This window comes from Antennarius striatus, chromosome 21 (genome assembly GCF_040054535.1).
Source record: "Antennarius striatus isolate MH-2024 chromosome 21, ASM4005453v1, whole genome shotgun sequence".
NCBI lineage: Eukaryota > Metazoa > Chordata > Actinopteri > Lophiiformes > Antennariidae > Antennarius > Antennarius striatus.
This window is the reverse complement of record NC_090796.1, coordinates 17122501-17138466: the sequence shown is the minus strand read 5'-3', so window position 1 is coordinate 17138466 and position 15966 is coordinate 17122501. Positions and strand designations below refer to the sequence as shown.

Genomic DNA, 15966 nt, shown 5'->3' with positions numbered 1-15966 from the left:
TCTCTTAAAGACCGGGGCGAGGGAAGCAACGGTTTTTAATTGTGATTAAGCATAATTAATGTGGGATGGGACCACTGCCCTCCCTCAAACGTCGGATTCATTATCTGAGACGGAAGGTTTTCCAGGACAGGGAATAAGACGAGCATTTCTTATTTACTTCACTTTAAATTTGATATTCCCTTTCATCAAAAATGTATAGCTATGCTAAGATTCATTTTTCATGATCTGTGGCTGTCCCAATAATAAGCTGCACTGTGTGTGTGTGTGTGTGTGTGTGTGTGTGTGTGTGTGTGTGTACAGATCCCATCAACAAGCACCTCCACCAACACGTGGAGACGCTCTTTTTAGCCCTTTATCTCATGTTTTTCCTCCACATTTAGAAACTGAAGACTATATTTTACTCGTCTTTTCTTTCCTCCTGCTATAGCGCCTGTCGTCATGTGACTCTGCCGATAATGTTTCTTGATATTGCGAGTGGAGCGATCCATTCCTCTCTCTTTCTTTAATGTGACAGCACCAGGACTTGATCTTTGTTTGTTCAAAAAAAAAGAAAAAGAAAAAGAAAAAGTCAGCCGGAGCGGCGCGTTTAGCTCCGTTTAATGTGTTTGTCTTGTGATTTGCGAACGCTAAACACACCAACGGATAAATCGTCAGGGTTAATTCTGCACCCAGCCACATGACTGATCTTCCTCCTGCCATGTTTTTTTCCCTGCTGTTTTAATCTCTCCTCCTGCTCTCTCCATCTTCCTCTCTTCTCCTTCTCCTCTCTGCTCTCGTGATGCAGTTGATAAAGTTGCGAGAAGAGGTAAGTGCTTCCTTGCTCCGGCAATTTAAATTCTTCTTTCCCACTGAAATTTCAATTTGCCCTCCTCTCTCCTGCGTCAAATTAAAACCGGCACATTTTGACTCGTTTTTTTTTTTTTTTTCTGTGCGCATCTGATTGAACAGCTTGCAGGCCAAAGCGGACGATAATGAATGCACTGAAGGCCGGTTTCTCCAGTTTGTCGTAACTTAAATATCACACAGCGGAGATAAGATCCTATTCCTGATACGTCTTTTTTGAAGACAAACAGAAAAGGACGGAAGGCTCAGAGTAGTTGAGCTTTTAGACCAACACACTTTCAAGAGGGAGCTGCTGCCAGTCGGATTTAACACCCCTTTATTTCCCTGAATGAGGTGATATTAGTTTTATATTTAATTGGATAAAGGTGCTCCTTTGTGGTTTGATCCACTTTGAAAGCGGCACCTGATGAAAGACGAAGGACGTTTTTTTTCATCAAACCCATAATCACATGACGCCTCCTTCATTTGACGGGAACATTTTCTAAAAAAAAATAAATGAAATGAACAGGAAGTGAGATCAGGGAGGTAAATCAACATATTTGATAATCGATTAGGCAAATCAGCTAACGTTAGCATTCGACTTAAATACAGCCGTAATTGTGTTCATGGAGAATGAATGCGCGGAACACAAACATACATTCCTGCCTCATTTAATGTGAATTAAATTATTATTATGAAACATATTTTATTTCAAAATCACAAAGACGACTCTTTATCGCCTTCTAATTTACTATATAACCATTTGACAACTTAAATAATATTTTGATTTAGCTGATTAAAGGTAGCAACGCCCCAGAAGAGCGGCTCTTGATTAGCTAGTTGCTAAGCTAACTGACTGTCGGTACGGCGCGTCTTTTTTCCCAGCGTGATTAAACTGTCGTATTGTCTCTCACGTGATCACACCTGGATTAATCTCTCCATCCAGGCCCCCGTCGTCATGACGGCACACCTCCGTTCCTCCTCCTCCTCCATCACTAGAGCGGGGGTTTGACTCCATCCCCTGTCCGCCATTGCTCCCCTTCATCGCCGCCTTCCACCCTTCTGCTCTCCCTGCCTCAGAATCAAAGCCTGGTGCAGCTTATACGCACTTAAGCCCTGCTTTTAAAAAAACTATACTTTTTTTTTTTCCTTCAGCTGAAAAACATGTTTAAATATTTAGCACCCATATTCACAGCTGTTTGACACTTGTAATTCCTCGTCTTACAAGTCCCAAACAAACGGCACCAGAAGATCACACAGTCAGTCTGAATCACAGCTGTCATCATTATTCACTTTGACTCTCCCCCACCCTTATTGAAATAATAAGGAAATCATCTGAACTTTGGAAAATGGTGATAGTAACCGCCTGTGTTTGATATTGAAAAAAGGCAGGAGAGCGAAAAGAAGAGGGGAGAGATTTCTTTTGAGCTGCAGCTGCATTGTTCTGGGGCTCCCTGTTAATAACTCTCAACTGAAGATTGTATCTCCACGCAAAAAAGCACAACAAAAAAACACCATTTTCAGGGTTCCTAAGAAGATCTTTGTTCAAAATGTAGGTGTCAGATGAAAAGGCATACATGCATAGGCAGGAATGGCTGGTGGTGGTGCAGGGGGGCTGGGGAGGGGGGCACTTACAGATGCACAGCATTTATCATGTAATATATTTAAATCCTTTTGCTCCATCAGATAGGATTCAGCTCCTGAGTTTAAAGTAGATTCACGTTAGATCTGAGCAGACGGAGAATAGATGTCAGGATAGGAGCGTCTCTAACGACGGTCCGACGACGACATGCTCGTCTGCCCCCCCCCCGCTCTCTAGTGATTGGTGGAAATGGGGATCGGTAGTTTGGGATGAAGTCGGGAAAAGACGGAGAAGGAAACGTGACGGGTTCTTCTAGTGAGGGTCACGTGAAGCCTTCCACAATGTTTTGTGTCATTCTGAAAACAAGAAAACAGAAAAAAAACTTCCTGCAGATCAGCTTCAGCTCCAGCTTCAGCTTCAGCTTCAGCCTCAGCTTCAGCTTCAGCTTCAGCTTCAGCTTCAGCTTCAGCTTCAGCTTCAGCCTCAGCTTCAGCTTCAGCTTCAGCTTCAGCTTCAGCCTCAGCTTCAGCTTCAGCTTCAGCCTCAGCTTCAGCTTCAGCCTCAACTTCAGCTTCAGCTTCAGCTTCAGCGTGAAGATGAATCCAGATCCTCTGGAGATCTTCTCCTGAATACGCATCGAGACGAAACGTAAAAACATTTATTACATCCTGTGAAGCTCTGATTGGACGTGTGTCCGTCCATCCGTCCACCAATATCTTCACAACTGTTGCAGATAGAAAGATGAAGCAAAAAGCACATGACTCAGGCAGCAAAGGGGATGGAAATGACCTTCAGAAAACTAGGTCAAGGTCAAATTTCAACTTTTGTACATTTTTTTTGCACATATCTCAGGAACCAGAGACGATAGAAAGACAAAACAAAAGGCATTATATTCAGGGAGGCAAGGGGATGAAAATTAGATCACAACCTTGACCTTGAAAAACTAGATCAAGGTCAGATTTTCACTTTAATATCTTTTTAGCCACACATCTCTGAAACCTGATGAGATATAATCACAAAACAAAAAGCAACATTTTCAGGAAGCCAGAGGCGCAAAAATGTGTAGGTCAGGGTAAAGTGTTGAATTCAGGGGTGTCGAGGGATGTTGTTTGTTTGAAACAGAACCATCCTGGGTCTGGGTCTGGACTTTGATCCGGATCGGCTTCAGTGACACAAAACCATCAAACCTCCAGCCGACGGAAACAATCGGACTTTAATGGAACCGAATCCGTTGGTGTTTCTTGATGTTTGTGTGTTGGTACTAACATGAATTCTGCAGGATGTTCAGATTTAATTGTCCCCTTCAGTCCCGTCTTGCATCCTCGGCTGTTGTTTCATTGTGGGAGGGGGGGTGGGCGCCATTACCGGATCCTTACCGACTGAACTCTCACCCTTTCCTTCAGGTTCTGTCACCGTCAAACCCGGGGCGCATTATTCTAATGATCACACACACACACACACACACACACACACACACACACACACACACACACACACACACATATATATATACACCACTACTGCCACCGCACCTCCCCACCACCCACCTACAGTCCCTCTTCCCTCCCCCCTGGCCCTAAAAGAAGACAGAACAAGGGAGAGGGAGAGAGAGGAATTCAGGAAGAGACGGCTTTGAAGTGGCTTTCCATCGCAGCGAGTCTGCCGGCCGTCTCCCCGAGACGTGTCACCTTTGCCGAGAGGGAATAGGAAAATCACGTTTCGAATGGTAATGATAACATACTAATCACTTGAGCTCTTTGAAGCACCCGGGGAGTGCGCTCCTCTGTCAGTATCCCCGGCTGCCTCCTGCTCCCAGGCACATGGGGAGGCGCTGCAACCGCGGTCTAGGTGTATTAGCTTAAGCATTGCATGTCAATACGTCCCCTCTGATCCGTGGGGGCTCATTATAGCCCCGGCTCGCTGTGTCGCTTCTCTGCTACCACTGCCACATCCACGTGCCCCCCACCCCCCACCCCGGAAGAGAAACACCCAGCCACACCCGTCGCCAGAAAAGCCCGTTTTTACTTACCGCCCGTTTCCCTCCCCAACATGACGATTAAAAAGCATCTCCTCCATTCTAAATGACATCTGTCAGCAGCGCTGAGGAGAACCCAAAGCAGAGTGGGGTTGGGGGGGTGGATGGATGAAGCGAGGATGGAGGGTGGGGGGCGTCCTCTCCTCCCTTTCCTCTCATTGTCAAACTTTGAAAACTGTGTCGTCGACTTTTCTCCCTCCACATTTCTCCTTTTCCTCTGAGTGATTAGCTGATACTCGTTCTGACAGCCCCACCCCAAACGAGAGACTCCCCCCCGCCCCTTACCCACCACCACCCCACCCTCGGTGCTCGTTTGATGGGCATAAACCCGTGTCAGAGAGGCGGTTGTCACTCGTCGGGGGTTGTTTTTGAGTGTGGCGTGCGTTCCATGTGATCAGTCTCTTAACGCGCCGTATTAGAAAGTCCATCAAACGCGACAACATCCAGTAAACATCCACGTCTGACGGCGCCGTGTGATCCAACGCCGAGGCAGGGAGTCACGCTAGTGGCTGGAACGCAAACATGCAGATTAATAATGGGCTAACACGAGACTCCTGCTCATATATGTGGAGTTAGGTTAGTCCGGTCTATATTTAAAACCAGCTAGACGCTGTTCAACTACAGGACATACAGTCAAACCTCGTCTTACGTCGTTAATCTGTTCCAGGAGACGTGATGTAAGTCAGAAAACGATGTAAGTTGAATTAACAGGTCTCCAGACTAAAGTGGATATAATAAATTTTACTATGTAACTCCAGTGGACATAAACTGAGGTTTACCTGTATTGGAATAAAAATCTATTATTGTAATATCAGCTTAAATGGGCAGAAGAGCAGAATTAACTCCCCTCGTATCCTGGTTTCACTGGTGGGGCTGCAGGCCGTCCTCCAGCGATGGATTTAGTCATTTTAAAATGTAACGTGATGAACATTAAAGTACGCAGGTGTTCCCAGCTGGAGACTCGGTCCGACCTGTAGCTGAGATGTGTTTAAATCAAACAGGAACACATTCACACCTCATCCCAACGCGTTCCACAGCGAGCGGCGTAACAGCCAGGTACGGACGGGAGTGAAGGCACCATCGGTTTGATGAAAGACGCCTTTAAAAGCTGCTGCGTGTGCGTGTGTGTGTGTGTGTGTGTGTGTGTGTGGCTTCCATACATTTTACATTTGTTAATACGCGTTGCTGTAATTGGACACCTGAACACAATGAGTGACACATTCCTGCGTTTTGAGCCCCGGAGACGCGACTCAAGGCCGTCCGTCAACAGATCTCCTCCCCGCCTCGCTTGTCAGACATGAATTGTTCCGCTTTTAGAGGGAAAAGATGCTCGACGTATCTAAGGAACAGCTCTGGGTTTGTGTACACGCCGCGTTCCAACCTCATCCAACACCTTGATACTCATAAACATCCACTTTGAAATAAATAAAAAAAAACAAGAAAAAAAAAGAAAAGTTGCCTATTTACTTATTTATGAAGCGTCTCCTTGATGCGGCGTGTGATTTCAATGGGCAGCCGTGTGGATTGTTGATGGCTGTGAGTGAGGCGAGGCGTGATGCGGTACACACACGCGTGATGAATGCTCCTCCAAAGCGGGGAGCGTTCCACTTTTGTTTCGTTGGTAATGATGGTCATTTAATATTCGCTCTTGATACGGACGTGGAAGGACGAGACGCGGGCCCCGAACCACCTTTGATAACTTCTTTATCTTTTCTTTGCATTTTCTTCGATATAAAACACAACCAAAGCGACTGACCCCTGGGGGGCGGGGTGGGGGGGGTCAGCTCAGATAAACACTTTAACAGGGTTGTTTGTCCTTGGGAGGGGAGGAGAGTTCTCATTTATAGAAGGTTTTATGTTTTCATACGTTCGTACGTTCGTTATGTAAAAACTACATGATGGGTTGTTGTGAAACTTGTCAGCGGGGTGGGGCGTTGTGTCCGGAAGAACTCGCTGAAAGATATAGTGGGGGGGCCGACAGCATAGAGGCGTAAGCATGATCCACTCACGGAAGGTTTGATTCCCTTTATAATCTCTCTGTTTGATCAAATATTTTTCCGTTTCAATTCCTGGCAGATTTTTCTGAAACCTCCTGGAGATGGTCCAAGATAAATAATTGTATTTATTTAGTGTTTCAGTTAAAAATCCTTGCCGTAGTGGATACATGTTGATTTCCCGCTCTAGATTTCCTTATATGTTTAAACTAAACTTCACCCCCCCCCCTAACAACACGTCGTTCTTGTGTTCATGTCCAGCATCGCTCCCATTGTCATCGTCTACATGCATATGTTTGATGCTCCATCAGCAAATAGCACATTGTCATCCATGAAGGTTATTGCCAACCTGGCTGCATTGTGTTGTCGCTGCTTGCGTGTGTGTGTGTGTGTGTGTGTGTGTGTGTGTGTGTGTGTTTCTTTGAACGGGGGCCCAGCCTCTCCATCTTTGTTTCTGCAGCTTTATTATTATTTTCTCCATTTGTTGCAGAGAGCGCATCTGTTGGACAACACAGAGAAGCTGGAAAGGTCATCCCGGAGGCTGGAGGCCGGCTACCAGATAGCAGTGGAGACTGGTAGGTATTCTGTTCCAGATGGGGGGGGGGGGGGATTCAAGATAGTGAGCGACAGCAAATTGACTCGCTCATAGGCGAGGTGTGTGTGTGTGTGTGTGTGTGTGTGTTTGGGGAGGAGGTGGAGGGGAGGCGTTTGGAGAAAAACCTCTTTCCTTGACGCGTGATGACATTTTTGGGGGAACATCAAAGACGAGTCGGGGGGGTGTAGAGGCGACAGATCGGGCGCCGGATCTCCTGCTCTGCTCCCGAAGAAAACGTGTGTGTGTGTGTGTGTGTGTGTGTGTGTGTGTGTGTGTGTGTGAGGTGGGTGGTGTTTCTTATTTTTTTTAAACACAAACAGGGCGTCTATGAAAATAAACAACGTCAGCGTTCCTCCTGAAGTTCTTAATTCAGAAAAACCCCAGCTAATATCACTTTCTACAACCTAAAAAAACTCTTTTCTTCCTGGTTATCAAGGACATTTTTTATCTTAAAATAGTAGAAAAAAACCCCCCTCATTGGGATCTTAAATAGATTTAACCAGTTAGCACATTCCTGCTTCCTGTCTCCCTGCTGCCTGTCACCACGTTATGGAGGCAGAGTGTATTCCTCAGAGACGAATCAAAGCTCCTGCTTCAAGTATCAACCGGCTTTCTGCGCCTCCCGTTGTAGTTTTGAAAAAGTTTGTCAATTTACACTATAATGGCGGGGTGGCTGGCGCCGGCAACATCGACAGATTTAATAATTCAAGTCGAGGAAGGTTTCGCACGCCGACCACCGGCGTTTGATGTTCCCTCTCTCTCTCTCTCGCATTCATAAATACCAACCCACAGCCGCTGCTTAAAAATGTTGATTCAGACGCCGCCGCGGATTCTGCGACAGCCGACACAGTTTTTTAAAATTTTATTTTCAAGTTCTACCCGGATACTCCGCCCCGTCTCCCCGGCTTAAGTGAGTTCAGCCCCTCCCGGGTCTGGCGATGATGACATTTGACCCCCCGTGTCACCGGTGGCTCCGCTGCGAGCAGATGCGGGCAGATGAGGACAATGCCGGTTTATTCTGCCACCCTGGACCTCGGCCCCGCCCCAGCTGGTGTTTGTGTGTGTGTGTGTGTGTGTGTGTGTGTGTGTGTGTGTGTGTGTGTGCTGGTGTGTTTGTTAGTTGGTGGGGCCTTTAATCCACGACCCCGTTCCTCCAGCTCTGCTGTCGATAGCGACCGTCCGCTCAGATGCACAACCTGAAATGACGGCGTCTCTGGGGTCAAACCGGGGGCACGCACACACACACACACACACACACACACACACACACACACACACACACCTCTCCCAGCTAACAGCGTGTTCGCTCTCAGCCGAGACGCTCCCGTGCTCCCACAATGCTCTGCAGACGCCTTCACCAGCGTTCAGATCACAGTCCTGCCGCGGTGCTCACACAAACACCAACCTGTTTATTCCAACAAGAAACTCATTGTAGTTCCGTCTCTTTCACGCCGGGAAAAACACGTAAACGCTGAAATAAAACTGCTAACATTATGAAAATGTTTGAGGAGTTGTCTGCTCAGAGGTGTGCCCCCCCCCCCCCACAGACGTTACTGGAACAATTAGAGCGTTAAGTGTTCCTCCAATCAGACGCTGGAAACGCTTTCTCCACCACAAACCTTAAATCTCCTCCAACATCTAAGCGGAGCAGTTTAGCCTTGTTATTTTTTCGTAATTCAAAGTTGCTTCCTCCATCCACAGCGACACGTTAGCCCCGAAGAACCGTAATCGACCAATGGGGGGGGGGGGGACGAGAAACCAGAAGATATTTCATTTCAAAGCCAGCGATCCCCGACAGAGAAACGGAGCAGACACTCAGCTTTGCCCCCTTTTCTCTTTAGCGCCGGCGATATTTCTCTTAATGACCAGGAACAAAAAAAGCCAGGATGCTTCTAGGTCACATTTATGGTGGGGGGGTGGGGGGGAGAGGACTCTTAGTTCTAGGAAAAGATGAATCTTCACACAAAACCAATTTATCAGATTTTAGCTTTTGCTTCTTCTTTTTTTTTTTTTTCCTCCAAATGTCTCCAGAGCATTTAGCAAAAACAAAGTGGTGCCAAAAGCAGTGAGAGCCTTGAGGGGGGGTGTGGGGGGTGTGGTGGGTTTTTTTTTTAGAACATCCACCCTCCAGAACCAGCGTCCTCTGTTTGTCTCATAAATAAAGTATAGAACTTCATTAGTGGGGAGCGCCGACTTAAAAGCCCCGGCGTGGCAACAAGCAGACACGGGGCTGCAGCCCCGTTAGAGATTGGGGGGTGGCACTGAGCAAAGAGAGAGGGGGCACACGCAGTTAGCCGCTTTAAAAGCCGTTTGAGTCGGGGGGCATTTGCCCAAACGTGGAAACGTGACTGATGTGAAATCAAAGACGGGCCAGATTGTAGTCGCGTCCCGCCGGCGTCACGACGACCCCGGAGGACTCATGATTGGTTGTTTAGGAGTAAACAGCCAGGGCAGATTAGCCAGATTAATATTCCAGGTCTAAAATTCACCTCAGGTCAATATTAGCATGAGAATATTAGCATCTTTAATGATATCTGTACGTTTGAGCTTTAATTTTAACATCAAATATAAGATTTGGTGGATGAATCCAGACGGGAGTTTAAAGTTTGCTTCTCCTTTAAAGAAAGAGGTCATAAATGAGGATAATTTATTGTTTTCTTGTTTCATTTTATTTATTACCCTGCATCCGGTGCGTTTTAACACCTGTTCAGACGTCGGTTTGAATAAATCTTGTATTTGCTGACGCGTCTCGACCCGTTGGGCCCTTCGAGGACCAGGAAGCGTCGCTGCTCTGCATGTTAAAGGTGAGAACCAGGCTGAAGGCCGGCCTCCGTCTGCGGGTTCGGGGGGGCCTGTTATCGATCCCGTCTCATTAGGGATTGATTTCAGTCCTCCTTTAGATAAGCACAGACGGCCTCTGCCAGGCCCCCGGGGGTCGAAGTTCACACCCTGCCAGGTAGAGAGCAGCACCGATGGCCGTGGAGGGCGATAAGCTGATTAGACGGCGTCAATCAAAGCTGCCGGTGACTCCATCGTGACTTTTCCTCTCTTTCCTCCCCCCTCATTGGTTTTTTTTTGGTGATGAATCATTGAAGCGACCAACAAAGTCGCAGCCGTCGCCGGGCGAAGCTAAGCAGCCCTGCCGTTGTCACCAAGGCAGACGCGCGGGGGCCCCTGTGATGATGTGACGACTATATTAAAGACTACATCAATTTGTTTTACAGCAGTTTGATTTTCGGCTGCAGCGGTGTTAAACGGGAGAGGCGGGGGCGGCGGCGGCGGCAGCGGCGGCGTGGGAAGGGAGGGGAGGCGGGAAAGGCGAGCGTCGGCGTCATCCGTTTCAGCTGCGGAGCGAGGGATGCTGGGACGGACGGAAACGTAATGACGGAGTGACGGAGAAATAAATAAATATGTTTTTTTGTAAACATAAAAAAATCTCCAGGCTGGCGTTTGAAGCCGAGTGCGGCTTTGAGTCTTGCTGGGAGTCCACGGGCGCTGGAGTGGCCCAGTCGCAGCGCTCCCGTCTGCCCCGACTCCCCTATCTCCCCCCTCCATCTCCGTCTACCCCCCCCCACTCTCCCTTTATTCCTTCCCCTGCAGATCAGACTCCATCGTTCTTTTGGTGCCGGGCCACCAATGTGGCGTCCCCTTTCCAAATCCATCGGCAAACGGCGAATAGATGACATCATCCTTCACTTTTCTTATTTTAAGCTGCTTCTATTAATAACCGCTGGAATGTCGTCGGTTCTCCCACTCATGAAGAGTTTTTATTAAATATACTCCTTCAAAATAAAATAGATTCACTGCTTTTACTGCGATTTATTATGGATATTTAATGAATGGGATGGATATTTTAGAAATAATCCCAAAAATAATAAGTCTTTTATTTTTTAATTTTAAATGTTTCGTTCTTTATTTTAAATATTTTTTTTCTTCCACGAATCAATTTTAAAAATTAATTTCAACTTTTCTGTGACCTGTTAACAAAAAAATCAATTTGAATCCTATTTTAGAAGCCAGTTTTCAGTCACTACTATGAATTAATATATGATACATATATATATTATACATGTATGTATATGTAATGTGTATATATATGTGTGTGTGTGTGTGTGTGAAATCTGGATCCACTTATTAACACGTAGCTGAATCCTTCCTCGTCTCTTTCAGCTCATTCTCTCTGTTCTACATTGTAGTTTGAATATTTTAAGGACCTCCTTTTTCATTTTTCTTTTTAAAAAAAGACAGTTTGTTAAAGTGGATTTCCTTTAGGTATAGCATAATATATGACTTTTTTTGTAGGCTGATACAATAAGCATGTTGTATTGTGTTCAAAAAGAATTGCGTGTTATTTGATAATTGTTTGATTACTGGAGCCGAGAGCCCGGGATTTAAATATTTCACAGCTGGAGTGTTTTTTTTTTCAGCTGAGGAGAAACGAGGCCTTTTTAAAGAATAAAAAAACTAGATGTGTAAAACGAAAGTAATTATTTAAAACGCTCCAAAAAAAAAAAAAAAAAAGCATATTTCCTAAATATATATGCTTCAGTGCGTAATATGTGGCCCTCAGAAGGCGTCGCCGTGGGTGAGCTGTTTATCGGTAAACCCTGGCGGATGAAAGGCGTCGCCATAATGATTTCTTCTCTCCTAATCGGACCTTGTCAGCAAGGCGTCTTATCGTGGAGAGGAAAATGACACCGATCCTATCGAAAGAGCCCGGAGTCCGAGTCGGCGCCGCGTGCACCCCCCCCCACCACCACCACCCCCTTCCCAATCACGGCCGGCCGCGGCCCCAGCCATATCTAGCGCCGCCACAAACGGCGAGCGACGCTTTTTTTTTCATGTGGACTTCAAAAAAACGTCGCCAGTCATTAAAATTGCACCCGCGTTCGACAGCGGGGGGATCAGCCGCTCCGCAGCGAAAATGGGATGTGGGAAGAGGAGAGACTCGCTAAATGTGTTAATTCCACCCTCACATGTTTAAGGCTTAATTTTAATCTGTTTGAGGGAGGGAGGGGGGCGATGAGAAAGCCTCGCGCTGCAATAAATCGCCATTATCTTTGACACCCTAGGACTCAGCTGTTCCAGGGATTTAGGGGGTCCACTGGCAACAGTGGATATCGAAGGGCATGAAAACACTGTTTACGCTTGAACTGCGGCGGCTGAGGTGCAATCACCAGTTTCAGGCTGCACACAAAAGGCCCCGGCGCGCACAATGGGCCCCGGCTAGCATACGCTGCCTCAATGGAAGAGCTGAACCAACAGAGTCGGGCGTTGGGGTTGGGGTTAGCGTTAGCGACCCCCGGTTCCCTGAGGAGCGACAGGTGTTGTCACAAAATATTAGCTGGAGTGCTGCAAAAAGATGCTCATTTGTGTTCAAATGAAGTGAAGATGGAAGTCTATCGGCGCCCCCGACACGCCAAACGCCTCGCCTCGTTAGGTCCGCGTCAGGGCGTCGGCTAGCGCTCGTAAAAATTACGAGGAAATCTAATAATTAGACCTTTGGTCGGTTATTAGCTCCAACAAGGCTCCCCCCGTAATGAGCCTCTTGGATGTGGTGATTTGACTAGAGAGGCTCATTGGAGCTCTCAGGCGCGCCGCAGCGCCGCTTTTTTTTTTTGCTATTTTTAAAACCGCTGCTAAGAAAAATGTAAAGGAAGTGGGGAAAAATAAAAAAGGATGTAATCAGATTTAAACTTGTTAAAGTCTCCTCTGCTTTCATTTTCACCCCGACGTGCCGGACGTCGGGTCGGAGCTGCAGATTTTTGATAAAAACCAGTTGAATATCTTCCAACGAGAAACTAATTCCAGAATAAAACACATTTATTTCAGACTTTTTATTGGGTTTGTGTTGAAAACACCAAACACGGGTCAGGTGACATCACTCTAAATAAAATACTGAATAAAATCTGTCGACACGACGACATAAACGAGGCAGAACCTGAACGATTATTGGTGCAAGATTCCGATTTTTAAAAAAAAAAAGCGCTATCTTTAAAAAAACACACTCTCAGTAATAACCTTGAACGTGAAGTCATTTGGCACCGCAGTTAATTGTAAATTGGTCTATAATCAAACCTCATCCAGATCATTTATTGATAGCATCTCCTCCTTATCTCAGATACACCCCCCCCAGCCGACGGAGCAGCGCCACCATATATCTTTAAAGACACCTTCCCTCTTTGCTATTTTTAGGCTCTAATAAGTAAAAAGATACCCCCTGCCTCCGTACGCGCAGCAGAAAAAAGTCTAGCATTGACCTCTGGCTGACACAGAGGAAGACGAGGGAGGAAGACGAGGGAGGGAGGGGGAGGCAAAGAAAGGAAGCAGCCTCGGAGTGGGGGGGGGGGGAGAGAAAGAGCTAAGACAACAACTGTGAAGAGCCGCGTAGGGTTAAAGAAAAACTGTTTCAGAAGGAAATGGGAGACAAAAGGGAGGACGGCGAGCCCCCCCACGGGCGCCCAGAGAGCCGCCGCCGCCGCGTCTGAGGCCCTGAAATATTAAGAAGTGGAATAAACTGAAGGAGTGGCAGCGAGAGAGGGAACGGCGCCACCTTGTCACCCGAGGACGCGAATCAGAAATTTTAATTCTGAGCAGAGGATGACAAGAGGCCCGATGTCAGTGTGTGTGTGTGTGTGTGTGTGTGTGTGTGTGTGTGTGTGTGTGTGTGTGTGTGTGTGTGTGTGTGTGTGTGTGTGGAGCCGAGCAGGAGGTCGTCGTGTTGGGAAGGAGATGACGGCGTTTGCTGCTTGTTTACCTGCGTTGACGTGACCAGTCGCCTCCTCTACACGTGTTCACGCTCACGCCGCGAACGACACGGCGGCGCCGCTTCAAGCTGGCAGCACACCTCCACTGTTTATTTTTATTTTTTTTTAAGATGTAGATTCCCAAGTTTTCCAGGAGGGCTTTTTAAGTTGTTTTTTTTTTAGTCATTTAAAAATACGACATCCTGTAAAATCCGCTGACGTAACGTTTATTATCTGGATATTTTTGTTTTCAGACCATAAAAATAAAAATCTGATAAAAAGATCTGAACACAAATGCAAAAACATAAACACAATACAGTTTATTACAATTATTTTTTCAATTACAACATATATTTATTCCTTCTACTTTATGATATATTTATTTTAGCTTTTTAAAAAATATTTTAATCTGAAAAATAGATTTAAAAAATTTTCTGACATCAAATTATATGAGAGTAGAAGTAAAAAAAGATGGAATCAAGTTTCATCAGTGCTTTATTCATCTTTCTGTGAACAGCAGCTATTTTTATTTGATACAGAGATTGTTTTCACATCAAATATGATCACATTTGTTTAAAAAAAATCCCATGAAAAGGTATTTATTAAATTTAATTCACAATTTAATTGTTGCTTGTTTGTGTTAAAGTGAGATTTTTTATCAACGCCAGATTTATTAATCGATCATTCAGATAAAAAAACCCCCAGATTATAAATTCTGACTTGACACCGGTCTAAGAATGAACTTTCAAATAGAAATATTTTTTCTAATTAATTATCTTATTCAAAATGCATTAAATTTAAATTTATGTTCTTTTACAGAAACATTTGATTTATTTTTATCCTTAGAAAAACAGAAATAATCAAGACGTAGTGTTAAATTAAATATTGAAATATTAAGGTTTTTAATAAAATGTTATTTTCAAGTAGTTAGATATTAGAGTTCAGTTTTCTCAGTGTACAAAATTTTACTGAACATTTTTGATTATTTCATTCTATAATAAAATAATCAGTGACTTCATTTCTCACTCCTGAATAACATAAATTTATTGCTGTTGCAGTTTTACATGTTTTTTTTTTGGTAGAATATTCATACATTATTTAAAAAGCAGAAGATAGAGTGAAGAATGACAGATTATAATTTTATAATTTGATTTTTCCAGATGTTTTTTTTTTGTAGAGATTCCTAGAAACAAACGTTCACCTGGAGTCACATGACCTCTTTAATGGATTCTACCGTGCATTAGATTATTATTACATTTAGAGATTGCTCTCCTGGTTTGGGATTACATCCAGAGGTTTGTGAGGTAGGAACACAACAATAACAACAACAACGACAACAACAACAACGACAACAACTCGACGAGGACGACTTCCTCCTCTTCCAGACGTGAATCTTTGTTGTCGGTGTCGTTTAGCGGCGCGGCGTGTCGCTCCTCCAACACCCCACAGATGTTCTTCAGTAGCACAAACGGAGACCACGTCGCCGCGGCGTCTGCAGAAAGCGGGGGGGGGGACCTTTTGTCCCCCGTCCTCTCAGATTTAAGATCCTGGTCGGAATCTAAAAAACCCACAAGCGCTCGGGATCGCCGAGTCCTCCAGGGAAGCATTTGATCCTCCGCTGGGGAGACGCTTCCTACTCGGGCCCAAATGCAGTCATTAGCTCTTTATTAATGTGCAGATTCTGCAGAAGTTCCTCCAGCACCCCCCCACTCCACCCCGCCCCACAAGACTCACAATTACACTGTACAAACACATCCTCTCCGTCTGTCCTTGCTCCACTTTTCCTCAATTGTAGCCCCAAGGAGCCCCCCCCCCCACACCATGAAGAGGAGCTTCCTCCTTGGCGGTGCCGGCCCCCATCAGACGGGGGCCCCGGCCCCGCTTGAGACACCCGGTGGAACATTAAACACAGCCGGGCCGAGATGTCAGCTGGTCGCCCCATCTGCCAGTCAGTGGGACGGTGGAGCTTTGGTCCTGGGGGGGGGTAAACCTTAGGAGTGTTGCTGCTGGAGTGTGTTTGCTGCACAAACATCACCACACCGTCCCATTCTGAGCAGATTTTTAAACGTAGCCCCTCGTCCTGATGGGGGGGGGCGTTTATCAGGTGTGGCTCCTCAAACTATTATTCTCCGCTGGATTGAAGTTAATTGGTCTCATTTCGTATCCGGATACCACGGCTGGTGGAGAACTCA

At 45.8% G+C, this 15966-nt stretch overlaps 1 protein-coding gene across 4 annotated transcripts in view; it reads left to right on the top strand.

Annotated features, from left to right (window-relative positions):
- The window catches only part of vti1a (vesicle transport through interaction with t-SNAREs 1A), a 96888-nt gene that overhangs the window by 20954 nt on the left and 59968 nt on the right, over window positions 1-15966 (top strand). For 2 of the 4 annotated variants that reach the window (XM_068305156.1, XM_068305158.1), the window contains exons 5-6: window positions 785-805; window positions 6924-7008. In XM_068305156.1, the coding sequence (XP_068161257.1) occupies window positions 785-805; window positions 6924-7008 (106 nt within the window). The remainder of the gene's footprint in view (window positions 1-784; window positions 806-6923; window positions 7009-15966) is intronic. The other 2 variants (XM_068305157.1, XM_068305160.1) reach the window with 1 other exon arrangement.